The sequence below is a fragment of the Panthera tigris genome, chromosome B1 (assembly GCF_018350195.1).
Source record: "Panthera tigris isolate Pti1 chromosome B1, P.tigris_Pti1_mat1.1, whole genome shotgun sequence".
In the NCBI taxonomy this organism is placed as follows: Eukaryota; Metazoa; Chordata; class Mammalia; order Carnivora; family Felidae; genus Panthera; species Panthera tigris.
Genome location: NC_056663.1, coordinates 121,893,769 through 121,920,834, shown reverse-complemented (window position 1 = coordinate 121,920,834; position 27,066 = coordinate 121,893,769). Strand labels below are relative to the sequence as shown.

Here is a 27,066-nt window from a genome sequence, read left to right as displayed (position 1 = left end):
CTTTTTGAAAAGTACTATGGCAAGTTGGCAGTCCATTTTTTGATCCTTGTATTTTTTTTTTTAATTGAACCAAGTTTTCATATTTTGTCATTTTATTTTCACGAGTCGTCGTAACATAGGGCAAAGTTGAGGTTTTATATAAAGTTAAATAAAAGCCTCTATTGTGAAACTCAGTGGCCCACCCTTATCTGTGGTTTTGCTTTCCACGGTTTCAGTTACCTGTAGTCAGCCACGGTCTGTACCCAGGTGATCTTCTTTCTGACATATTGTCAGAAGGTCAGTAGTAGCCTAATGCCACATTACAAAGCCTACAGCATTCATTTCACTTCATCTCCTCATGTAGGCATTTTATCTCACATCACAAGGGTGAGTACAGTACAGTAAGATATTTTCAGAGAGAGAGAGATCACATTCACAGAACTTTTATGAGAGTATATGTTGTTATAATTGTTCTGTTTTATTATTACTGTTGTCAATTTCTTACTCTCCTTAATTTATAAATTAAATTTTATCATCGGTTTATATGTATAGGAAAAACAGTATGTGTCGGTTTTGGAACTGTCTGTGGTTTCAGGCATCCAGGAGGTCTTGGAGCATATCCCCTGCAGATAACAGGAGACTGCTGTACCTAGGAAGTATAGAAATGTGAGAAGACTTAACTTCCATCGATTGATTATTGTTTAGATTCCTTAGGATATGCATTTTCACATGGAACTCAGTCATGCTTACTTATTAAGCTGGTTAGCCTGATTTTATTTACATATTTTTACACACATATTTATTGATGGACATTAGAAATACAAATAGCTTTAAAATGAAAATTCAAGATTATAGTATTCAGGGTGAAATTCATTTTGCAGATTTCTCACAAAATCTGAGTACAAAGGGTACAGATTTATGTTTCTATTTCATTTCTTCTTGAATGTATTAAATGTTTCTCTTTTACAGCTTGCTAGGGAAGTATTGGACATTGCTGCTGGCATGATTAAACCTGGTGTAACTACTGAAGAAATAGATCATGCTGTACACTTAGTAAGAACTTGACTTTTATGCTTTGAAAATGTTTTTCACCTTATTAGATGCTTTAGGCTTCTAAAAAATTAGAAATTCTGAAAGTTCTAATGGCTAATTTGAAAGCAAAATTTTACTTTCTTTCAGTATAGAAAATATTGAACAGGGGTACCTGGGTGGCTCAGTTGGTTGAGCGTCTGACTTTGGCTCAGGTCATGATCTCGCAGTTTGTGAGTTGGAGCCCCATGTCGGGCTCTGTGCTGACAGCCTGGAGCCTGGAGCCTGCTTCGGATTCTATGTCTCCTCCTCTCTCCCCCTCCCCCACTTGTGCTCTGTCTGTATCAAAAATAAATGTACAAAAAAAAATTAAAAATCTTTTAAAAGAAAATATTGAATAGTCATTATTACCATTTTTAACCATCTGTGGCATTGAGGTCTGAGGTGAGCTTGAAATATTTTGTTTCTAAAACCTCACATTTTTAACTTTTATAAAATTATTAATTTTGTTACTGCTTTAAATAAATCATGCCACTATGTACATTAAATATTCTGAAATAAAAAAAGAATACAACTTCTGAAACTAGATTAGTAGGAACAATGCCCCCTCCTTTTAAAAATTGATTTTTTTAAGTAAACACTACACCCATCATGAGGCTCGAACTCATGAACCTGAGATCAAGAGTTGCATGCTCTTCTGACTGAGCCAGCCAGGCACCCCAAAATGTTCCCTTTCATCTCTACAATGACAAGGCAGTAAACAGGTAAATGTTTGTACTAAATATGATATAGGGGTAGATTGCCTATCCTTCATGGAGAGACCTTAAAACCCTGGCATACATGAGTACACGCGTTATATGAATATCTTGTTCATAAGACGAGCAAAACTAGTTAATAAATTATATGGTAAACTAATTAAACCTGCTCTGGTAATCAAACGCAAATCATGAAGACCTATTGAATTAGTTAAGTATTTTAAAGACGTTTATTTCCACAGTCTCTGTGGAGATGAAGCTGGTACTCTGTAAAAATTTTTTTAAATGTTTATTTTTGAGAAGAGAGAGAGCGTGGAGTTGGGGGGGGGGGGGGGGGACGGACAGAGGATCCAAAGTGGGCTCTGTGCTGATAGCAGACAGCCTGATGCAGGACTCGAACTCACGGACTAGGAGATCATGACCTGAGCCAAAAACCAAGAGTCGGACGTTTAACCAACCACTGAGTGCCAGCCACTCAGGCACCCCAAGCTGGTACTCTTTTTGCATGGTTGTGCTACTGTAAATTGGACGAAACGGAATTTGATGATGTTTCTTGAGCAGTAAAAAACGTTTATAAAATTTTTTATTCAAAATTTATAAATTCTGATTTTGGGGAATTCTTCCCTATGTTATAAAATATGTAGTATGCAGTAGTAGCATATTGCATGCTTGCTATAGGCCAGGTGCTTTTTCACTAACTCATTTAATGTCTGCAACAACTCCATGAGCTAGATACCACTGTCCTCTCTGTTGTATAGATAGGGAAACTGAGGCAGAGGTTAACTGCCCAATGTTACACAACTTGTAAATGATGGAGTTGACATTTTTAGTCAAAACAATTTGCTATGTGCTCTAAACTATTTATACTGGCTGTGAGAAGCATATCATCAAATAAGGGAAAAGTGACAGCCATATAGTTACTGGTTGTAATATTTTTTGTAATTGAGGAAACTTCATTTAAATTTCTAATAGTAGTGGAATTGCCAGTAAAATTATGGTATATTTCACAAATCATATTATATGCAAGTATTTATTGGTCTGAAGACTGTGTGGTAGTATGGAAACAGAAATTATATATGTTGTAACTCCCACTGTGTAAAAACATCCAAGTAAAATAAGACTTGTTAAGGAAAACCAGACCATTTTCTTAGAGGTTCCCTTGTTGTTCCATGTGAATGTAGTGATTAAAATGTATCAGGAAGTACTTTGTCATCTCTTAATTATGCTGGTATTCCATTTTTGGTTATAAGGATATATATAAGCTGGTTATAAGATATAATTACATTAAAAGTACATTTAATATTTGTTTTAGATATTATCTTTTTATTTTAAATAATATATTTTTAATAAAGAGTAGTTAATTCCAAACTAGAATCTTCATATAGTAACATTTGTGTGTACTTGGAAATAGTTATAATATATGAACTTGCTTTACTTTTGCACTTACCAGTAAATTGGTTTGTCTACAGTCTGATGTATATTGTTTAAGATAATATTTATTACTTTTTCTAAAATGATATATTAAATAAGTTCATTAGGAGCATCTGTACAACAGTTTTTTTCACATTTAAAAAATTTTAAAATCTGGTTAATTGCATATAGATTTTTTTCTTTTGCACATTCCAAACTATTTTCTCTGTATTTTAATTTCTTATAGGCATGTATTGCAAGAAATTGTTATCCCTCTCCCCTGAATTATTATAATTTCCCAAAGTCTTGTTGTACTTCAGTGAATGAAGTGATATGCCACGGGATTCCAGACAGACGGCCCTTGCAAGAAGGTGATATTGTTAACGGTAAGAAATGTGTAAGCATGACTTTTGTCACCACGAGCAAAGCAATAACAAGGTTTTGGGAGTCTGATAGTGACTTGTGTTTTCTTTACTTGCTTCCTGTCTTTAACTTATCCCTTTTTTGTATTTAAAATTTTAAAGAAATCTTAAATCTGTGGAAACATTTTTTATGATTTTAAGTACTTCTAGTATGATATGTTTGGCACAGCATGATTGTGATTGACAAATCGTGGAAGATGTCAGTGAAATGTGGAAGTAATGTTGATTCAGGTGGGATTCACTCCTCCCCCCTGCCTTTTCTTTTAGTCCACTAATGGTGTTGAAGAGATCAGGGCAGGCTTTCTTACAGGGAATGAAAAATTTTTAGTAATATATGAAGATCTTAAGAAAAAAGGTAAAATCCTACAGAAATGCCTTCCTTGATGTAAGAAATTCAGAAAGTGGCTACAGGGGCCACTGTGTTAAACTATCTGGGGACGCTGCAAGTGCAGAGGAAGGAGCTGTGATAAAAAGAAATACCGATGAAGAAGACATCCCTAGATGGTATTTTTAATATTGATGACCTTGGTCTTGTTAGTAATCAGAAACCTTCAAACGCTTACCTGTCAGATGAGGAAGCATGAGCCCCAAGTGGTAAGGCTGCAGGGGATGCTTTGCCTATGATGCTGACTGGGAGTGATAGTGGAGACAGCCAACACTTCTTGTTCGGTTGTTATTTTTTAGTTAGGGTATCTGTTTACAAAGTGCCATGGCTTTTGCCCAACCCTGTTTTCATACATACCCTGTTATTTTTAATTATTATTTTTCATACAAACCTGTTATTTTGTTTTTACACGTTTATTACATAATGTGTGAGGTTTTTCAGGCATGTACGTGTTGTGCTAGCCAACACACCTGTATCGTGATACTGTAGGTTGGTCAAAATTCATGGTTTAAAAAAACTCATTTAACATACATTTAGTGTATTACAGTTGTATGTTAGTAGTCTGTACGTATTCAATATGTTGACATAAGGAAGGGTGAATATTCACAAATAAGTGAAAGCAAATGAGTTTTTGAAAAAAATAAGTGTAGAACAGTATAAGTTTTTTTATTTAGTGATTCACTAGGAAGAGAAAAAAACGCGTTAGACAGTAAGTGAAAGCAGTATTTTCTGTTTAATGTCAAAACGTAGCATAGTCCTCCATTTAATGTTATTAATTGCTTATTGATCTTGTGTGAATGTATCCTCAATACATTTCTTCTGACATAAATGATCTAATTAGTACTGTAAGTATAAAAGACCACCATCTGGCTTGTGCTGCGTGACCACATCCTTTTCCGCCACAGTGAGTTTAGTTGCATTACAGACAAGGAATGTCTTTCAGGCGATAACTGTATATCCATTAGTGTCTAGTTTGAGAATGCAGAAATTGTCTTTCTCATTAAGCTGCTTGATGCTGTCATGTTGGAGAAATGTCTTCTATTTTGAAACAAAAATATGGTCTATATATTTGTACATTGTTTTACAGTGGACATCACTCTTTATCGCAATGGCTACCATGGGGACTTGAATGAGACGTTTTTTGTCGGAGATGTGGACGAGGGAGCACGGAAACTGGTTCAGACCACGTATGAGTGCCTGATGCAAGCCATTGACGCAGGTGAGTGGCAGTGCTGGGCACCCTCTAGAGCTGTTACGTGTTGATGGGCTTCAGATGGCTCGTTCCTCCACAGTTCTTTCCTTGCCCTTTCCAGCTTTGCCTCTACCCTGCCTGAGTTAGCGTGGGTTTTAGCAGTGATGGGTATACGGGTGATTTGGGGATCCCTTGATGAGGTGGACCAGATGATTGCTTATCATCCTTTATCTCTTCTGTGATTTATCTTTCTTTTCTTTGACCGATAAATGAGGAGGAATGTATATTATATGTATAACATGATAAGTGTATAGAAATGTGTAGTTCTTAAGTGCAGTTTTTTTCCTACGTGTTAATTCTTTCGTATTATGTTCTCATTATAAAAAAAAATTAATGCTAGATTATGAGAGAAAAATGAACGATCTTCCTTTATACTTACCTCTTTCCTTTTTATATCTTTTTTTCCCAGAGGTATCTGCTTTTAACATATAGGTTTTTTTTCTCCCCTGTACATTAACAGATGGACATACACATACCACATATATTTATGTGTATGTGTTTAGTTAGGTTAATTGGAGTTATAATATTTGTAGTATTCTGTAATTTGTATGTTTTCCCAGTAGGGTCTTTGTGATTTTTCCCAATTAACATATGTACTTGCATGCATAGATCTACCCCCTTCTTTTAATGGCTATATATTATATTTCATACTATAAAAATTTCTACAAGTATTCCCCTACTAGAATTTGGTGTTTTCTAGATGTCTTGCTATTGTAGTGAATAATATCTTTGAGTACAGGTATATTTCTGTAGGATTTTTCTCAGGCTGTCTTTGTCCACTCAGATAGCTCATACAGATTTTGTTGTTGTTGTTTATAGTATGTCTTAGGAGGAGAAAGAATGGCTTGTTGCGAATGTTAGCAGACTGTTACTAAAAGGACAGTTGGAGTTCAAACAACTTTTTAGGTTGAATCCCATGACATTTTAGCTATATTGTTCAGTATATTATCTGTATTCACCTTCCTTTCCCCCACAATAAACCTGATATATCATCAACAAAGTATTGGACAGGACCACATTCTTTGACAAACACATAGTTATCTCTGATAACATAGATCTGTTATTTTTATTTTTTTGAGTCCATTTTAACATGCATGGAAAATGATGACATTTTTACTAATTAAGTTAGAGGAATGAAAAATGAAAATGTGATACTTTCAAGTATCTGTGTTGATTATGTAAAAGCTAATATTCTTTAGTGTTTAGTTTCTCATTTTTGGAAGTTGTAGTTTAAAACAATTTTTAGGGTTTCTGCCAGGTAGTATCTTTGATGTTTATATCCTTTTTGCTCTTCTGTGAGTTGATGGAAATAACCAGAGAGCTGAAATGTTGTTTTACAAAGACACAGGAATAGAACTTATCAAGAAACTACCAGATACCAAAGTCTTTGTCACAGTAGCCAGGATAGAACTCTGGAAAGTGCTATTAATACCTTTGTATGTATCATTCCTGCCCCTTATTTTCTACTGGCTTGGCTGCTCAACATGGTATAGAGCAGTAGAGCTTGACTGTTGTTAAAATTATCCTTTTAGAATTGGGCTTCTCAATCTACACATTAAATTGTTTTGAGTCTGGTAATTCTTTATTGTAGGGCCTGTCCTGTGCATTGTAGGATGCTTAGCCACATTCTTGGTCTTTACCCACTAGATTCCAGTTTGCACCGGCCCTCCTAGTGGTGAAAACTAAAAGCATCTCCAGGTACTTATGAAGTGGATCCTTGGGATGAGAATTGCCTCTAGTTTGAGAATTAGGGAGAAATCTCCTGTCTTTTATTCTCATTATTTTTGAACAGGGATTTTTTGTTGTTGTTGTATATTGCACAAAATGGGTTAAAGTTTTGCTTTGCTCCCCCGTGACTGGGGCTGATAAGAAGGCTTGGATGGGAATGCAAGCAAATCATTATGCAAGTCAGCCTTGTTCCTCAACATTATTAACTTCCCACCCCTGAAAACAGTCAAGCTGGAACATAGAGTTAAGAACAAGTACATATTAATTGAAATAATTCCTGGAGCTGTTTGCCCAGAGATTTGATTGGCTGGAGGTGATACGTTGTACTGGAACCACAGGTTGAAAATCAGGGAGGCAGAGTTAGGAGACTGTAGGGAGTTGGAGCACCAGAACCATGACTAGGTTCTCTGGGAGTCTGGGCAGCGCCCACCTTGGGGGTCTCAGTGCTGGGACAGCCATAACAACAACAAGAACCACTTTGTTTGTTTTGGTTTATAGTGGCAAAAGTCATAAAAATTAAGCAGAGCAGGAAGTATATAGTGAGAAGTATCTTTCTATACCCTATCCTCAGGACTGTCTTCAGAGGCAACTGTGAGTAATTTGAGGATCACTTTTATGGGGAAAGAAGCCCAGGGGAAGTAATCCTTTGAGAACTTGATCACTCTGAAACTAAGGATAAGTCCAAGTTACTTTCTGGACATTGCTTTTTGTCCTGGTGCTCTTTCCTACTTTACTTCTTCTGCTCGCTTTAATAGGATAGCACACTTGACCTTAGAGAAGGAGAGAAAGAGATGCCTGTTTTCCATTCTTTTGTCTATTTAAAAATTTTTTTAATGTTTATTTTTGGGAGAGAGAGAGAGTGTGAGCCGGGGAGGGTCAGAGAGGGAGATACAGAATCCCAGGCTCTAGGCTCTGAGCTGTCAGCACAGAGCTCGATGTGGGGCTCGAACCCACCAGTGGTGAGCCGAAGTTGGGATGCCCAGCGGGCTGAGCCACCTGGGCGCCCCTTTCTTTTGTCTATTTAGAAAGCGAAAGGTATGTCTCTCAACCCCTTAGTACTGCACATGTGTCCCTTTCTGCACCGAAGGAGGAAGTACAGGTGCTACTAGTTTGAATCTCAACTTTGCTATTTATTGGCAGCATAGTATCTGTTTCCCTTGGTTTCCTCATCTGAAAGTTTTGTGAGGAACATGTTTATGTATAGGCATATGAGTACATGTTTATGTGTAGGCATGTAATGTAGGCATATAAAGCATTTGGAAAGGTTCCAGGCACATAGATAGTAATTGGCAGTAAGTGTCACTTACTATTACTTTGTCATGAGTCCTCTTTTTTCCTTCCAGTGAAACCTGGTGTTCGATACAGAGAATTGGGAAACATTATTCAGAAGCATGCCCAAGCAAATGGGTTTTCAGTTGTTCGAAGCTATTGTGGGCATGGAATCCACAAGCTTTTTCATACAGCCCCTAATGTACCCCATTATGCCAGTAAGTACTACCCAAAGATTTGCTGTTTGCTAACCATTTATTTAACAAATATTTATTCAAACATTTAACAGGACCTACTATTTTGTATTTATTTTTCTGTTAACTGTTATAAATGGACCCTCAAAATGTATATGTGCTCATACACAATACACATTTGTTATCTTGCTCACCTAACAGTCCAAAATGTGTTTGGTCACTATTGGGGTGGTGGTGATACGGCAATTATTCTGTGACCCAGGTTCTGTCATCGCCAACCTATACCTTTCAAGATCACTTTGGGAGTTATTCTTCTAATCTGTAGATACTGGGAGGAGGGGGAAAAGCATGGAGCGGGGTATCTTTGGGAGGTTTTAATGAACCAGCCTGAAATTGGCATAGATCACTTACATTTACTTTTCATTGGTGGGAATTCAGTCACATGGCTACACTAAACTGAAAAGGAGATTGGGAAGTGTAATCTAGCTGAGGACTCTCAGAGAAGTAACCTAATTTTGGTCACCAGCCTCTGCCATGGGTCCAGCTATCACTCTTCTTTTTTTTTTTTTTTTTTTAATGTGTATTCATTTTTTAGAAGGAGAGAGTGTGCACCCATGAGCGGGTGGGGAGCAGACAGAGAGGGAGACAGAGAATCTGAAGCAGGCTCTGCGCTGACACAGCGAGTTCGATGTGGGGCTTGAACTCATGAACCATGAGATCATGACCTGAGCTGAAGTCAGACTGAGTCACCAGGCATTCTCTGCTGTCACTTTTTTGATTCCTTAAATGAAATTGGTTTGGCTTGGTTTGATTTTGTAGTATATACCAGATACTGTACTATTTGTTGGTATAAATAAAGGAGATAAATGAAGTACCTTTTTCTTCAAGTTGAGTGCTATCTGATAGAATAAGAAAGGAAGTGTGGGACAATTAATGTCTTCCAGAAACCTTTTCTCTTGGAGAGATAAGGCATGCAGGAATAAGTCTGTTTATTTAGTGCTAGAAGTGAAAGCTGTCCACAGTAAGCGACCTAAGAAGGAATTTAACAAATATATGTGAGTTATTGCTGTGTAGGCACTTTCACATAATTTCTTGTGCTTAAGTTTTCTCATCTTGAACAATAGTAGGGAGTGGCACCTACCCTAGAATTGTTACTAGGATTAAGTGAGATAGTACATGGAAAGCAATTAGTGTTAACTTTTAGGATGATGATGATGATGATGATGATAATGATGGATATACATTATTTCATTTGATCATCACAACTGAATAATTTCTTAGCCCTATTTTAAAGAGCAGATTCTGCTAAATAAATAAATAAACAAAATAAATAAATAAATGCAGATTCTGTGCTTAGAAAAGTACTTCATTTACTCAGGTTCACATAGACTAGTAAATAAATACCAAGACTAGGTTTTGTCCTTCTAGAGGCAATCTTGATTCCCATACTTTGTGCTGCCTGGTAAGGACCAAAGCAGTTTGGTGTAGTTCCTGTGGGAGAAAAAAAGAATGGTTGAAATTTTGGCTTGGTGGAGATGAGGAAGAAATTCCAGGTGGAGAGGAAGCATGAATAGATGTTTCAAGTTGAGAGTGAACAGAGACATGATGAGCTAGGGCTGAGTACTATATATTAATAATACAGCAGGAGGCATTGCCAGACCAAGGATATTTGACTTTATTTGCTGGGATTATCGGAAACATTTTCGTGCAGAAGAATGACAAGGTGAAGTTGCTATTTTGGGAAGACAAATTTGGCAGTGTTGTCTAGAGTGTATTGCAGGTGTGAGCTAGTCTAGCCAGCCTGATGCACACTTGTTGCCGTAGTCGAGGTGTGAGGTGGTAAGATTCTAGATGTCAGTAGTTGTGAAGAAAAGGGAAAGGAGTGAGAAACCTCTCAATGGGAGAAGCTGGAGAAGTAGTTTGGAGCACAGCATTTGGTACATATCAGCAAACATTTATTAGCAGACCACGAAGTTTTCTTTATATAAGCTGTGAATTGTGCTTGAAATAAAAATTAGCAACAGAAAATAAGTAGCCAACTTAATTCCTTCCTGGTAAGCCCTGTAATCTGATGTGCATTCCATTAACAGAATGGAAGTGGCTACTCTGATTACAGGAATACATGAGTGTGTGTATGTTTGTGTAAAAAGAGTGTGTGCGGGGGCGGGGGGTGAAAAAAATTCCCTTTACTTACTGAATTGACAAATGACAGACTCAGGTTTAGATATGGATTATATAAAGAGATGGAAGAAGATAGAATTTATGGGAGAAGGGGACATGGGTCAGTGATGATCGTGTCCGTAAAATACATAAAACCATTTAATTAGAAATAAAAAAACAGTTCTGAAAAAAGCAAGGGCCAGGTATACTTGATTTCATATGTTTGATACATTTATGGAAAGTCCAGTTTCAGTCAGGTTTATATATATATTAAAATATGTTGTGATCACTTTAGGGAAGTGTAAAAGGAAACTGCTGAGTCTTTGTGCAGCTGAGACCTTTTGAAATGTGTAAATGATCCCTGCTTTGGCTTGTAACTCCATATTCCTAACCAGCTGAAGGTGGAACTAGGAAACTGTTGTGTAACTTCCTCCATGCCTTCTGTGTTAGAGAAGTCCTTGTGAGAATTGATTTCCTTTTGTTTAAGTCATTAGGGCTGAGAGGTAATGATGATAATACCCTACGTTTGGAATGTATGTTAAATAATCTGTGAGGTAGATGGTAGAGCGGGTACAGCTTTTTACAGAAGTACTTAGCGTACTGTCTGCAGTCGTGTAGTCAATCAGATAATGTATGTTTGCTGAGTGAGGTACGTGGAGAAACTGAAACCATGAGTTAAGTTGAGTAGGAGTGGTAACTTCTAGAATAATGAGTCAGTGACAGAAGAAGGGAGTGGAACTTTGAGTCTCTGTTTCATCACTGCCCAATAGTAATATCTTGTGAGGTGCCTATGTAATTTAAAAATTTCTAGTGGTCAGTAAAAAAAAATAAATAGGTGGAATTAACTTGAATGATATATTTTATGTAATGCATTGCATTCACAAAATTAGCATTTCAGCATTTAACCATTGTAAAAATGATTGAGATATATATTTCATCTTTGAAATCGGCATGTATTTTACACTGAACAGTTGACATCATTCTGACTAGCCACTTGGCAAGTGCTCTCGGAGGCTACATGCTTCCAGTGCTGCAGCAGTGGGACAGCTTGGTTCCAGATTCCTTTATCCTTTTTCTTTCTGTGACATCACACTGCTACCCTTTCGACAGTAAAAAAAAAATACATATCCCCAGGGGAATATGACCAATTCTTTATATGTAGTAAGTTGCAGGTCACTAGGAAAGAAAGTTCTTAGAAATAATAAGTCATTGTTTTTTGCCTCTCAGATTTTAGGATGATTTAGAAAGTCCAGATTTGGAATCTGCAGTGCGTGTATTTTGGCAACACGTAAGAGAGTGAAAAGCAGCATGATGGCTTTTCACAAGGAAGGATGTGTAGGAATATAAATGTGCAGGTGAGATTAGATCACATCTAGATGGCGTTTAGTGGATTCAGCCTCTGGACACGTGTCATTCATTACCAAAGCCACCATCTCCAAGACCAGCCTTACCAAGAAACCCTGAAAGCCAGTGCTGTTGCCATCTGGTGGTTAAGCAGAGCAAATGCAGTCATTTGTTTACTGACGCTCACATCAGTTTTTTGTTTTTTTTTTTTTAATTGGAACTTTAAACTGATTCTCCATTTTTGTCTGAGATTATCTAAAAATGTCCATCCCTGTTTTTACCTTTTGGCCTTTTTTGGAGGATGACCAGTTTGAATACTTGAACTCATCGTTGTGTCTTTCATGATGGTCCTGAAAAATACTCTCATATTAGTGAACAAAAAGCTAAAAAAGTATTTGGGGGAGAAAATGGAATTTCTGTTTTCAGATAAAAAGGGATAGTTTTATCATCATTAAAAAAAAGTAGGTTCATACATAGAGGCTTTGTTCCTTTTTGAAGATAAGAAAAAGAAGGCAACATAAAAGCCTCACGAGAATCGTGCCATTGTTTCTGTGGGCTGTGTGCCTGCTCCCCCCTCACCCCACATCCACACACCCGCCCAAAAGGTGCGAGGCTTCCGGCGTAATCTGGAACATCTGTTGTTTTCCTTTAAATATCTGGGTGAGTAATGGAACTTTGCTTGGTTGCATGATTTCAACTCTACTCCTGGTATAACATAAATGGTGGTACTTTTCATAGAAGTGATAACTACATCTGAAATCACTTTGCAGACATCTCTGTGTTTTCCTAGAGAAAATAGAAGCAGACTAAAATATGCCTAGGACAGTATCCCCCACAGCAGGTGGATATCTGCAAAATACCTGTTTGTTGAATGATCCCCTTTAAGAAGGGGGAATTGGGAAAGGAGAGAGGAATTTAAGAATCACTGATAGGAATGTAAGTTGTGTACTCTGACAAGGGAGCTGTTCAACAGTATGCTGGTGGTTTTTAGCTGGGTTTTGAGAATTTTTTTTCTTTAATTTCAGAAAATAAAGCAGTTGGAGTGATGAAGGCTGGCCATGTATTTACAATTGAGCCAATGATTTGTGAAGGTGAGAAAAAAGGATACTATAATGTTCTTGAATTGAATTTTAATTTACTTTTGGTCACTCATGATCGGATCAGTGGTCTGCTCTGTTTATTTTCTTTTTGGTTCATTTCCACTCCCAGTCGCATCTCAAGCTCAATTCAGTATCATGTAGAGAACTGAAAACTGTAAGGGCTGGCAAGAAAGCAGTGCTTTCTGTCTGGTAATTCTGCTGTCAGATGCTGAAGTACTTGAATCCCGGTCCCTTTCCATAAAAGATTCTGTCAAAGGGTGTGTTGTAATAACAGGAGCCTCCATTAAGCCTGTGTAGCTTTTTGATGGGTGTCCAGGGGGAGGGAAAAAGAAGTAGAGCCACTCACTTCGAGGCAGACACAGGTGTATGATTTGCTTCTCCACAACTTACGAGGTAGGTGCTATCCCCATCATACAGAAGAGCAAACTGATCCTTGAAGCAGGTAAGTAACTCGTCTGAAGTCATCTAGCTAGTTACGTGGCAGCTGACTTAGACCAAACTCATGAGCTGTTCTGCCTGCTCAGGGTCTGCGCTCAGGTCATCAGGTGGCATTATTTAGCTCTTGTGGACAAAGCACAGCACAGACATACTTTACGCTGGCAGTTTTATGTCCTCACTGTCACTGTTCCCCGTGGCAGGCTCATAGCATTGATAAAGACCCAGTGTCATGATTAGAGCTTGTCGCTCAGATGGTCGGATATTCTCTTCACCTTTCTTCTCAGCCAGTCCTCTGTTGGGATTAGGGGACGCAGTGAGGCTATAGTAGTGGGGCTGGTGTGTCCTGGGGCCTACATTAAAGGATACCTCCTCTCTGTATCCTTCCGGTCTTTTTTATAACCTGATCTTGGCAGTGACATCCCATTACTTCTGTCAGATTGCCTTCCTTAAAAGTGAGTCACTAAATTCAGCCTACAGGCTGCCTTCTTATAACCTGATCCTTTGTTGCCTTTTCTGTAAAGTGGAATTACAGTCTTTAACCTGCCAGCTCCCCAGGGCAGCTATTAAGAATTGAGACGACTTACATTAGCACAAAATACCTTGTGTCCTTTTAAGGGCTGTAAACATGCAAGGTACTGTTTTTGTCATTGTCATGGAATAAGAATTAAGTTCTGATCATGTGGAACCAGTCTGAGGGCGGGAGGTATATTAGCAGAAAAAAGTAAGACACTGAGAAGAAAGTGTAGTTTTGGTTACATACCTGTTTTCATTAACTGGCACCTGGTTGGTGAGACACAGTGTGGTATTTCCAAGAATAAGCAAATAACTTTTCATAGAGCCTGTTCAGATAATCATCATATTATAGCATACATACTTCAGTGTAACTCAGGCTAAATCCTAGCTCTGGAGTGGAAAGTTTCAAATCCAAAGAAGAATTTGAATTTTCTCAGAATAGGATCCAGATATGTTTGACTTGACATTGGTAAAGAACCTTTTGTAAGCAGTTCGCAGTGAAGTTAGATAAGTATTATGTCTTTAATCCAGTTGTGAAAAGGTTATTCATTACATAAGAAAATACCCAGTTATAGTCATCTTTACATGTTTGACAAAGCATGAATTAACTTTCTTTAAGCTACCTCATATTTTCTTTTTAGGCTGGGATTTAGTATTGTAAAAGTAGGTTACTTCACTGCAGTTTATATATGTGTTCTAGGATTTGTGTGAGTCAGTGAGACCTAATCTTTGGTAAAGATTACTCAAAATGAAGGCTGTATTGATTTTTTTTGACATCTAATTTGGAGACAAGAAAGTCTCTATAAACACACTTCTATAGTAGTATCCAGAATTGCATAACTTTCTCATTTTACCTCTGCCTCCCCTCCTTCTCTCTTTCTCTAGAGTGGTTTCTTTCACTGTCCTGGGGCTTTTTTCACTGTCCCTTTGTTTCCTTTCTCTTTTAGCCCTTCCCTATCTATTTTGCCTCATTCTAATTTTTTAAAATTCTCTCACCAATCCTATTTCTTTCTCTTAGCCCCTTTTTTTTCTGGTTACTAGAGGAGTGTGGTCAAAAATTTCAGAGTAGAATCTCTTGTCACCATCTGTGTGCCTGCCATTTAAAAATCATATTAGAAATTAAATGCTATAGGGGCGCCCGGGTGGCTCACTCGATTAAGCGTCTGACTCTTGATTTTGGCTCAGGTCATGGTTCGTGACATCGAGTCCCATGTTAGGCTCTGTCCTGACAGAGAAGAGCCTGCTTGGGATTCTCTTCCTCTCTGTCTCTGCCCCTTCTCTGCTTGCATTCTTTCTCTCTCTCTGTCTCTCTCTTAAAAATAAATAAACATTTAAAAAAATGCTGTAATAAAAGTGTAAAAAGATGATTTCCTTTACAATACATATTGGCTGTAGTTTATGCCAAAGTTGTACCAGGAAAGAGCTAAATTTATTAATTCAATGTTTAACTCATAGTTCTATAATGAGCTGTATCAATATGTTTTCTAAAATGAAACCCAGTGCCTTTATTTTGGAAATACCATCTTGATTTGGTATTCGGGAGGCATAAAAAATGTGAAGTTGTAACACACCCAAGGAAATTTAAAATATCATCATTACTTCATTGGACTAAAAACCAAAATGAAGTTGGAGGAAAAACTAAAACAGTTGAAGTATAAATAGGAGTATTATTATTGTTATTATTACTGAGGTATAATTGATGTACAATATTGTATTAGTTCTAGGTATAGATTAAATATACTGATTTGACAGTACTATGTATTACCCGGTGCTTATCGTGATAACTGTAGTCACCACCTCTCAATTTTATTGACTATATTCTCTATGCTCTACTTTTCATTTCTGTGATTTCTTTATTTTATAACTGGAAGTTTGTACCTCTTAATTCCCTAATTTCACGCCCCCCCACCCCGCCCCATATACCTCCCTTCTGGCAACCACTTGCTTGTTCTCTCTATTTAAGAGTCTTTCGCAGGGGTACCTGGGTGGCTCAGTCAATTAAGCATCTGACTTTGGCTCAAGTCATGATCTCACAGTTCGTGAGTTCCAGCCCCGCATGAGGCTCTGTGCTAACAGCTCAGAGCAGCCTGGAGCCTGTTTCAGATGTGTCTTCCTCTCCCTCTGCCCCTCCCCTGCTCGCTGTCTGTCTCTGTCTCAAAAACAAATAAATGTTAAAAAAAAAAAATTTAAGAGTCTGATTGTTCATTGGTTTTGTTTTTTAAGTTCTACATGTAAGTGAAATCATAAGAGTATTTGTCTTTTTCTGTCTAACTTATTTCACTTAGCATAATACCCTCTAGGTCCATCCATGTTGTCGCAAATGGCATGATCTCACCCTTTTTCATGGCTGTGTGATACTTTGTTGTGTGTGCATGCCGTACCTTCTTCATCCATTCATCTATCAGTGGACGCTTGAGAGTTGCTTCCACATCTTGGCTACTCTGCATAATGCTGCAGTAAACATAGGGGTGCATATATCTTTTTGAAGGAGTGTTTTTGTTTTCTTTGGGTAACTTCCTAGTAATGGAAATACTGGATTGTGTGGTAATTCTATTTTTAATTTTTCTCACAGTGGCCGCACCGGTTTACACTAGCAGTCCACAAGGGTTCCCTTTTTCTCTACTTCCTCACCAACCAACACATGTTATTGCCTGTTGTGAGGTGATAATCTCATTGTAGTTTTGATTTGTAGCTCCCTGATTATTAGTGATGTTGAGTATCTTTTCATGTGTCTGTTAGGTGCCTTATGTCTGCTTTGGAAAAATGTTCAGGTCCTCTCCTCATTTTTCATTGGATTCTTTGTTTTTGGTGTTGAGGTATATATACATTCTTTATGTATTTGGATATTAACCCCTTATCAGATCTATCATTTGCAGATATCTTTTTGCATTCGGTAGGTTGCCTTCTGTTTTGTTGATGGTGTATTTTGCTGTGCAAATGCTTTTTATTTTTGATGTAGTCCCGATAGTTTATTTTTGCTTTTGTTTTCCTTGCCTCGGGAGACAGATTTATAAATATGTTGGTGAGGCTGATGTCCAAGAGATTACTCTGCCTGTTTTCTTTAAGGAGTTCCATGGAATTCCAAGTCTTTAATTTTGAGTTTATTTTTGTGTGTTGTGTATTTTGCTTACTATGTAAGCAAGTGGTGCAGTTTCATTCTTTTTTTTTCCAGTTTCATTCTTTTGAATGTAGCTGCCTACCATTTGTAAATTGGAGTCTTAATAGTGAATTTTCTAATTGGCTTCTGTAATATCCAAGGATATAGGACTATATGCAAATACACTTATCTAGAGAGTTTGTTTAGAAAACTGAGCGATAGAATTAAGAAATTGTTTTTGTTTGTTTGTTTAAGGTGGATGGCAGGATGAAACCTGGCCAGACGGTTGGACCGCTGTGACGAGAGACGGAAAGCGGTCTGCTCAGTTTGAGCACACCCTGCTGGTCACGGACACTGGCTGTGAAATCCTGACCCGGCGACTTGATAGCACGCGGCCTCACTTCATGTCCCAATTTTAATTTCTCCCAAGATGGCACATCTCAGTAATACCTTCTGGCTGTACTATGCATTTTATTGAGAGTACAGAATGGAAGAGGAGATTTTTATTACGTGTTTTGTTTTGACTATAGATAAGGAAGACTACAGCATTGGATGTGTGTCCTCAAGAACTTGACTTGGGTCTGAAAAAGCTGAGAAGAATAAAAGAAACATTCTCAACTCTTTTCAGTATTTCCCTCTCCCTCCAGAAATCTCTGCACCCCTGTTTTCTCACTTGGCCTTTGAGCACTTTTTACGTAAACCTGCTTCTAGTTGCTTTTATCACTGCCACAACTGGGCCAGCAAGAGCCAGCTGCTCTTCAGGTGAATGTGGAAGATGAGAATCCTTGAAACTTTAGCAACATATGTTGTTCCAGATTTTTTTTATTATATATGTATGGAAATATATATGTATACATTTTAAATTCCATGTATGTAATTCCTGAACACTATATGACCTGGGTTTGTGTTAATTCTGCCCTGACAGTGCTATATGCTGTCATAAATGGACCCATTGTTTGCAGTGATTTATTTCCCAGTTGGGAATTTGGCCTCCCTCCTTCCCCATGCTACTTATTTACCCTTGTAATTGTGTGTAAGGAAGCACTCGGTCAGTGAGACTTCCTCTCCAGTGTGGACTCTGTCAGTGAATGGTTGTGGCAAAATTCACTTTGGAAAAGGGTTGTCACGTTTTAAAAACATCTAGTTTCTGGCAAAAATAGCCATGCTTCATATGATAGCTGGCTGTTTCAGAGCATGAGCGTTTTGTGATACATTGCTCTTTCAGACCTCTTTCTGGTCGAAATGGGAGGGAAAAAGCTCCCTTTCTTCCCCTCTATTTTATTTCAAGGGCAAACCTTGGAGATATTCAGAGAAGGGTGAATGGTTGCACTGTGGAGGTTGATGGGAAGAGACAGTTCTGAAATCTTTTTGGCAGTGAGCAGAGTAAGTCAGGTGGGCTGTTAGCTTCTGACATTTAGTAAACCTGGTAGTGATGAGAAAGGAACTTCTTTGAAGATTGTACTGTTCCCTTGCAGTAGAGATGCAGCTATCCGTGGTGTGTTGAAAACACACTTTACCTTGACATGGTTGGGAACCTCATTAGAAATGACCCCAGCTGCCCAATATCTTTGTTCCTTTCAGTAGTTCAGTCCAGATGGAAGTGTATCCAGGGAACACGTATCAGATCAAAGTCGTTGTCATTGGAGTGTACTTGATTACTGGGTATCTGGTAACTTTCTTGTAAGATAATTTGATACCACTGACATGTTATATGAGAACATCTTTCCCAGAGTGCCTCAGACCTTTATTGCTTTAAAAGAATTATGATAATGTTTTCATTACTTTTATTATTTTAATGATTTAGTGAAGTGACTGAATCTGGTATAGACTTTTGGGGGTATGTGTGTGAAATTTTTTATCAAACTGTAATATTTGTGAATGGAATGCCTTGCAATATGAATGTTAATATAATGTGTAAAGGGAGATTAAAAGTTTGAACGATTATCCCCTCCCCACCCCCCCCCCCCCCCCCCCCCCCCCCCCGCCCCGTGTAGTTATTAACTTTGCTGCATTTGTTTGGGGTTTCAGAGGGAAGTGGCGGGAGTAGGGTGGCTGATTTCACAATCTAAAATAAACTCATGACCATTTGAGTGAAGAGTTTTTTGAGTTTAACGACTACATAATTCCAGTACTGTGTTTAGTTCACCAGAGCCTATCAGCAGTATTTGAGATGCAACCATAGTTTTGAGAGCTTTCAAGACAGAATGCTGAATATTTAGGGAATCATTTTAGGTACTGATGGTGGAATTAACAGTGTGGGCTTCTTTGATATCTATCATTAGAATATAAGCTCGAGGAAAAAAATATCTTGATAGGATAATTTTTTTGTAAAAAGGTTAACATTGGTGATGATGCTTTTTTCGGTTTGGTAGATTTCAAAACAGTATGGGCTCTAGTCTAATTGTATATATCTAATTTAAAATGTTTATTAGATGAGAAAGCTTCACGTTTCATTATTCTGCCAACTTTTCAGAGTGTATTAACTTTTTATTTTTTGTGTCAACTTAATTTTTTTAATGTTTGTTTATTTTTGAGAGAGAGCATGAGCTGGGAAGAGCAGAGAGAGGGAGACACAGAATCCAAAGCAGGCTCCAGGCTCTGAGCTGTCAGCACAGAACCCGATGCGGGGCTCGAACTCCTGAGCTGTGAGATCATGACCTGAGCCGAAGTCGGATGCCAAACCGATTGAGCCACCCAGGCACCCCTTGTGTCAGCTTTTAAAGTAATACATACAGTTTTTCCTGCCAGTCCTTCAGCCCCCTTGGAATTATAATTTAGAAGCAGGGAAACATTTGCCTTTAAATTTTATGTCTTTTGCTGATGTAGTCGATTAAGGTACATTAGGACCCATTCACTGACACTTTAATACCACTTGCCACGGGTCGAAATTTAATAGGAGGTTGAGGAATTTGTCCTCTTACCTTGATTCTTTTGTCCTATAACTACTATTTTTTTCTTTGTGTTTGGTTAATATTGCAGGCATGGTGCTTTACTTTTTGCTAAGGCCCCCAGAATGCACCCTCATGGTATCTGTAAGCTGTTTTAAAAAAAAAAAAAAAAAAAAAAAAAGTTTTTTACTTCCAACTTTGCATTTTGAAAATTTTCAGATTTACAAAAAAGTTGAAAGTATAGTACAAGGAAATGATCATATACCCTTTATCTGTATGCAGCGATCATTACTTTGCCACATCTCTCTCTTAAGCACCTTCCTTTTGAAACAAATGGCATCATACTTCACATTATTATTGCAGCTTGTCTGTTAAGATGTAAGGACATTTCTTACTGATCATAGTACCACACCCAAGGAATTTAACATTGATACAGAATTATCTAATGTATAGTATATACTCAAATGTGAGTCTCAATTTTTTTCCAAATGTTCTTTAAAGCTTCTCTCTTTTCTAAATCCAGGATCTAGACCCATGCATTTGGTTGTCCTGTATCTGTAGTCTTATTTACTCTAGAACAATCCTACTTTTTTAGTGCTTTATGAAATTGACACTTAATAAAGCAGGCCAGTTAGCTTATAAATTTCTGTATTTCTCTGGGAGTTTCTCATGAGAAATTTCAAGATAAATATTTTGGCAGAAGACTCTACTGATGGTATGTGGTATGTCTCATTCGTTGTGTCACATCACATCAGGAGACACAATGTTACTGTCACATTATTGCCAATATAAGTTTGATCACTTGCTTTGTCAGATCTTTCCATTTTAAGAATAGTTTTCTTTTCTTTTAAAAATTTTTTTTTAACGTTTTATTTTTGAGACAGAGAGAGAGCGAGCATGAATGGGGGAGGGTCAGAGAGAGGGAGACACAGAATCTGAAACAGGCTCTAGGCTCTGAGCTGTCAGCACAGAGCCCGACGCGGGGCTCGAACTCACGGACCGCGAGATCGTGACCTGAGCCCAAGTCGGACGCTTAACCGACCGAGCCACCCAGGCGCCCCTAGAATAGTTTTCTTTTCTGAAGCAAATAATCTGGGAGGAGATACTTGAAGACCATTTGGATATTCTTTTCACTCAATGGTATTAACGTGCACTGATAATCCTTGCCAGAATCCATTATTTTATTACATTGGTGGCTGCAAATTGAGACTGAAATCTAGCATTCCATTTACATTTTATTAGCTGGCACCCTTTTACAAAGAAGCATTTTCCCCCCTCCTTTTTTTTACTCACGGTCGTTGAGTGTTGTCAATGTGGGCTCATCAATTCTTAAAAATTCTATTTAATTACTGTAATTGTCCCAAATTTGGCCAGCAGAAGCACCTTTAAGCTTATTCATGTGTCATTGTGACCTGCGCCTATCAGTCTTTGAGCGCTTTCTTTTTGCTGTAGCAAGATGTTGTAAGTTTATTGTACAGCTTTCCTGTCTCACACTGGGACAGGCTGTTCCTCCAAGGAGCCCTCGTTCCTTTTCATGGGGAATGGTATTTGGAAATGAGGATCTGGGTGCTACTGGGTGTCCTTGTTGCCAGGCACTTTCAGGGAACAGAGCCAGGAAATGTACTTTTTATAAATCATGAATTCGTTCTGATACTTTCAAATCTAACACTAATCTTCCTCATCTTTTTCTGTTTCATATTTATATCTGCTTTATCCCATGGTGAGAACTTTGGTTCTGAACAGCATTAATATTTATTTGCTGGATTCTGTAAGACATGTAAAATTTAGAATTACTGTATCAAAATCACTACCAACAGTGAACTTAAGTGCAAAATTTGTGATTCTTGAAACCTGTCTCACTAAGGGAGTATAGATTATTGGTTTGTTACTTGAAGTAATTTTATTCCTACTGTATCCTAAATTTCGTAAACTGTGAGCTCCTTTTTGACAATACAGTGCATCTTGGGGGCAAAAGGTACAGTAAGAGGAATGGGAAGGATAGTGATCTGGGAGTTAGAAGTATTGGAAAGGTTTGAGATAGTGTGGTAAGATTCTGTCTACATTTGGTGTTTGACCTCTACCAAACTCTGGAGCTATAAGAGGAGCACATGATACCACTTTGTAATGTAGATGTGTGGCCCATTTTCCAGTAGAGAAAAACATCTGGGCATTATTGTCTTAGCAACAGATTGTTTCACAATGTAGGCTACATTATGCTAATACCCTAAAAGTTATTAATGTGTTGTTTCATTTTAAAAATGAACACCCAAGGAAAGGTTAGCTTAGCACAGGCTCCCCCACGTTTGAACCCTGAGGAGCAAGCAGCCTCTGGTGGCAGCCTCTCCTTTACCTCTTCTTCCTTTTGGTGCTAAGTATGAAAAAGAAAAATAGCGCTTTGTATTTGGTTATTTTGAGAAAAAGAAAGCAGGAAATAAGGTGGCCTTGGCTGCCTCTCATCATTTTGGGGACTGTGGAGGAGCAAAAACACAGCTGTTGGTCTATAGCGATTCTGTGGTTATATTGCAAAATGTGTCAATGCTGGGGTCTTAGCAAACTGTGCCAATAAGTCCAGTGGAGCAGTGAAGAAGGCTTCCTGGAAAGGTATCAGTGATATGTTTGTTACGGCTCAAAGTCTTCTGGTAATTATTTTTTACTGATGTCTAGAACGTTTTTACCATTGTAAAACTTTTAGTAGAGGCATCGCTTACATCTCCTGGGTGCTTAGCCCTTTTCATGTTACCTTGGCCTCCTCACCTCACCCTCAAGAACAAACGTGCTAATACTTTTCCAAAACTTGTAGGTACATTTGTATTTTCGTGTCATGAGAAGAGCACAGGACCAACAGTCAGGACCCCAGGGCTCTGATTTCTCCAGTTTTTTATTTGGTTGCAAGACTAGGACAAATCCCTCTACTTATCTATGGAGAGACCTATTTGTGGAATGATACCATTAGCAACTATTTTATTCTATATATAATGTGACTATAAAGCAAATTTATTTCAGTAGTTGGGTCAGGGGTCAACAGAAAATTCAGGCCGGAATTTTTACTTTATTAGTCAATCTGATTCTGAGGAAACAAAATAGCCAAGGATAAGAACTTTTAGTCTGAAGATCTATGTTAGAGAAAGAGCAATAGATACTTACTTTAAAGCACATTTTCACTGTTTATGTTGCTTAATATATCCTGGTTTAATATATCCAGCTTCAGTCCATTTTTAAACTGGAGGTAGTTGACTAGCACTCCTTTCTTGAAAGGGGCTTGTGCAAATTTATCTCATCACAAGGAATTCTGATATGATGTCCACTTTGATAAAAATCAGTCCACCTTTTAAAAACCATCCCACCTACTTAGTGCCCATAAAGTTCCACCAAAAGAAATTTGTATAATGGAGGACTTTGTATGGCCCTGTTCACTTTGTAGTTGTTTCTTTAAAGACATGATTCCCTTAGTTCTATGCATTTATTATCTAAATATCTCTTTAAATATAATAAAATGTTCTCCAAATGTGTTTGTGGTATACTTTTTTCTAAAGGGTATTTGCTGACAATCCAATCTGGCATGTGTATTGAAACAAAATTGGCTCAATCTACAGTTGTTTTTTTTTTTCCTGGGTCACACAGTGTCTCTAGGCCCAAAGAATTGTCAGTTACTTTAGGACTTTGATCACCAGCCTAATTGGCAGATTGGTAGCCAGGCAGAAAATGTTCTGAAGCATTCTGTGCATGGGAAACATGTTCCCTCTTTTCCAAATCAAAACACGTTTTGAGAATTTACTGACTATAAGTTTGCATTCAAATGGGATAAATGGAAAGAAATAGCATTATGTATATTTTTTGGAGTGTTTTTTGTTTGATGTAAGTTGTACACACATGAATGGTTCACTGTGACAGTTTGGGATGTAATGCAGTTTTTCCATCTCTGTCCCCCCAAACCTCATCATTCCCTAGGTTCCTACTTTATATGTTAGTTCTCTGCATGTAATAAAGAACTTGTTCCCAGACATGTCTGCAAATAGACTGTCTTACTCCAGTGAACATCAGTCAGGTTAAACAGAATAGCACAATATGCAAGCAAGATTTGAAAAGTGCTAACTAGGTACAGGAAAAATTTTCAGTAAAAAGTTGCTTAAAATTAGTTCCTAATACTGTAAAATTTTAGGTACTTAAGTTAAAAATACATTTTACTAACTTTCATGAAGTATATAGTGGGTTAGCCATTGTGTGTTAAAATTATGTATCTGTCCAAGAAAGCAGTTTAAAGATACTTAAATTCCCAACAATACTTTTCAGGTGGTAGACCTCCTAACTTTGGATAACCAGGATAGGCTTGCTGATGTGCATATAGTGAGTAGCTTTTAGCCCTGTTTTATCTATACTTTCTTCCAAAAACTGTATATGCTATTTCTTCCAAAAACAAAAACATTATACACAACATCCTAGGTGCCATCCAAGAGGATATATTAAAAGGATCTTGAAAAGGCTTTATAGTCCCATGATCCAAGAATCTTTATAGTAAGGATCATATAAACTTAACTCCCTCATTGGCCAGCTACAAAAGTTGGAGTTACATTGTTTTGATATTTTATTATTTTTTAAAAATAAAGCAATCATTTTTAAGGTTTTGTTGTTAATTTGAGAGAGACAGAGACAGAGTGAGTCAGGGAGGGGCAGAGGGAGACTCCGAAGCAGGCTTCACGCTGCTAGCACAGAGCCTGATGCGAGGCTTGAACTCATGAAGCTATGAGGTATGACCTGAGCCAAAACCAAGAGTCAGATGCTTAACTGACGGAGCCATCCAGGTGCCCCCATTATTTTATGTTAAAACGGCTTTACTTTTTCATGTAGGTGGGCATAAAAATGCCATCTCATTCGTGTATATACCTCATATATGAGAAGAAAACTAATGATGGAAAAAACTTTTTAGAGAATTATTAGCTCTCCTACATTATCACACTACTTGTCCATTTTCTTAGTGTGATTGCTCAAGGTGACAGATTTTGTTCCTGGAAGGCTAAGGCTAAAAAACAGTTAAAAGCCTATTTCCAGAGCTTTGGTAGAAGCTAGTTTTAATTTTTTCTTCCAGTTTTCTCAGAACAATAATTTGGGGCCATTTGGACCCCTAGTGCATCTCCAGCCCCCAAGGTAAAATGGGAGAGAAGCTAGGTTGCAATACCTGGTTCTACAAATGGCACTAGGTATCCAAAAAGGAGAGGTCATGACCATAATTGCTACCTTTCTATTTTTAAGTCAACTAAATAGTGCTCTCTCAGAAACACAAGCACTTACAGGAGCAATTAAGCCGTATCAATCAAAAGTATTTTTATTTTTAACATTTAGTTATTTTTGAGAGAGTGTGTGAGTTGGGGGGGGAGAGAGAGAGAGAGAGAGAGAGAGAGAGAGAGAGAGAGAGAGAGAGAGAGAGAGAGAGAGAGAGAGAGAATGAATTTGAAGCAGGCTCCAGGCTCTGAGATGTCAGCAGAGAGCCCCAATGCGGGGCTCGAACTCATGAACCATGAAATCATGACCTGAGCTGAAGTCAGAAGCTTAACTAGCCACCCAGGCGCCCCGAAAGTATTTTTAAAATAACAAAAAAACACATGGCTTCAATCCAACCAAAAGAACTATGTGCGTGGCATATCCGATGTGTTGACAGAACAGCAGTCTGCAATACACTATCATGTGGAAAAACCAAAAGAGCGCAAAATAATGTTAATAGTATTCCTTTGTGTAGTTTTAAAGGATATGTATATGTGCTATTCCGTGAATTGAAACTTCTAGGAAGATACATAAACTTTCTAGGAGTCAACCATTTTTTTTTTTTTTTGTGGGAGGGGAATGTTGTGTTGCTCTTATATAATTTTCTGTAATTGAATTTTCTAACTCTTGGATATGTTGCTTTTATTTTTTTTCAACGTCAATGGATTACCTGGATGGAAGAGAAAGCATTTTTTGTTTGCTGCTTTATATTGCTCAGAATAAAAGAAAATCCTAAACGTTACTTAACAGCACCACAAAAAGACTGATAGATTTGATTATATTAAAATAAAAATATAAAATATATTAAAACATAAAACTGATGGAAGGACTGGCATCTACAAGAACACCTAAAAATTACTCAGAAAAAGATAATCCAACAGAAAAATGAACAAAGGATGTAAATAGATACTTCGCAAAAAAGGAAATACAGACGTATGATAGTACTTTAGTAACTGAGGGAAATGCAAACTGAAGTAATGAAGTATCATTTCACACTCATTGAATTTGTAAAGATTTCCAACCATTCTGAGGAACGATGTTGGCAGTTTCTAGTACAGATGTGCTTATCCTAGGATATACAGTTGGCTCTTGAACAATGCAGGGACTAGGTATGCTGACCCTCCATGCATTTGAAATTCACGTATTACTTCCGACTCCCCCAAAACGTTACTAATGGCTTACTGTTGACCGGAAGCCTTACTGATAACAGTTGATTAACACATAAATATTTTAAGTGGTATTCTTACAACAAAATAAGCTAGAGAAAAAAAAAAGTGAAGATAATCATAAAATACATTTACAGAACCATACTGTAAAAAAGCCATATATAAGTGAAATCTGTGCAGTTCAAACCTATGTTGTTCAAGGGCCAACTACACATCCTAAGTAATGAGGATTACTAACACAGTGAGCATGAGAAGGATGTACAAGAATGTTTCACCAGTGCCGTCAGCAATATAGAAACAGCTTTGGAAATAGCGTTAGGCCATCATTTGGGCAGCAGGTAAATTATGGTAGTTCATATAAGTGAATACTAATGCACAGTATTAAAATTAGTGAATGAGAGCATCACATGGATTAATCACAATGAGTAAAAAATGAAAGCTGCAGAATAGGACAGTTATCAGGTTTTCAATGCCGAAGACTAGAGACAGTTAATGGATACATATAGTAAGTGTGACAACATGTATGAGTGAAAAACACCAAATTCTGGGTGGTGAGGAAAGGATGTAAACAGGTATTTCACAAAAAACTTCTGGAGACGAAAGGCAATGTGGTGGTCTAGAGATGGTAAAATGTTAAGATTTGAAAAAGCAGCTGGGAACTTTGCAATTCAGTATGTATTT

General features: G+C 37.6%; 1 protein-coding gene across 2 annotated transcripts in view; it reads left to right on the top strand.

Annotated features, from left to right (window-relative positions):
* The window catches only part of METAP1 (methionyl aminopeptidase 1), a 58,503-nt gene extending 39,466 nt beyond the window's left edge, over positions 1-19,037 (top strand). For both annotated transcript variants that reach the window (XM_042984139.1, XM_042984140.1), the window contains 6 exons: positions 949-1,032; positions 3,421-3,559; positions 5,068-5,199; positions 8,304-8,447; positions 12,953-13,018; positions 17,331-19,037. In XM_042984139.1, coding sequence (XP_042840073.1) covers positions 949-1,032; positions 3,421-3,559; positions 5,068-5,199; positions 8,304-8,447; positions 12,953-13,018; positions 17,331-17,494 — 729 coding nt within the window. In that variant the 3' untranslated portion in view covers positions 17,495-19,037. The remainder of the gene's footprint in view (positions 1-948; positions 1,033-3,420; positions 3,560-5,067; positions 5,200-8,303; positions 8,448-12,952; positions 13,019-17,330) is intronic.
* Positions 19,038-27,066: the final 8,029 nt, after the last annotated feature.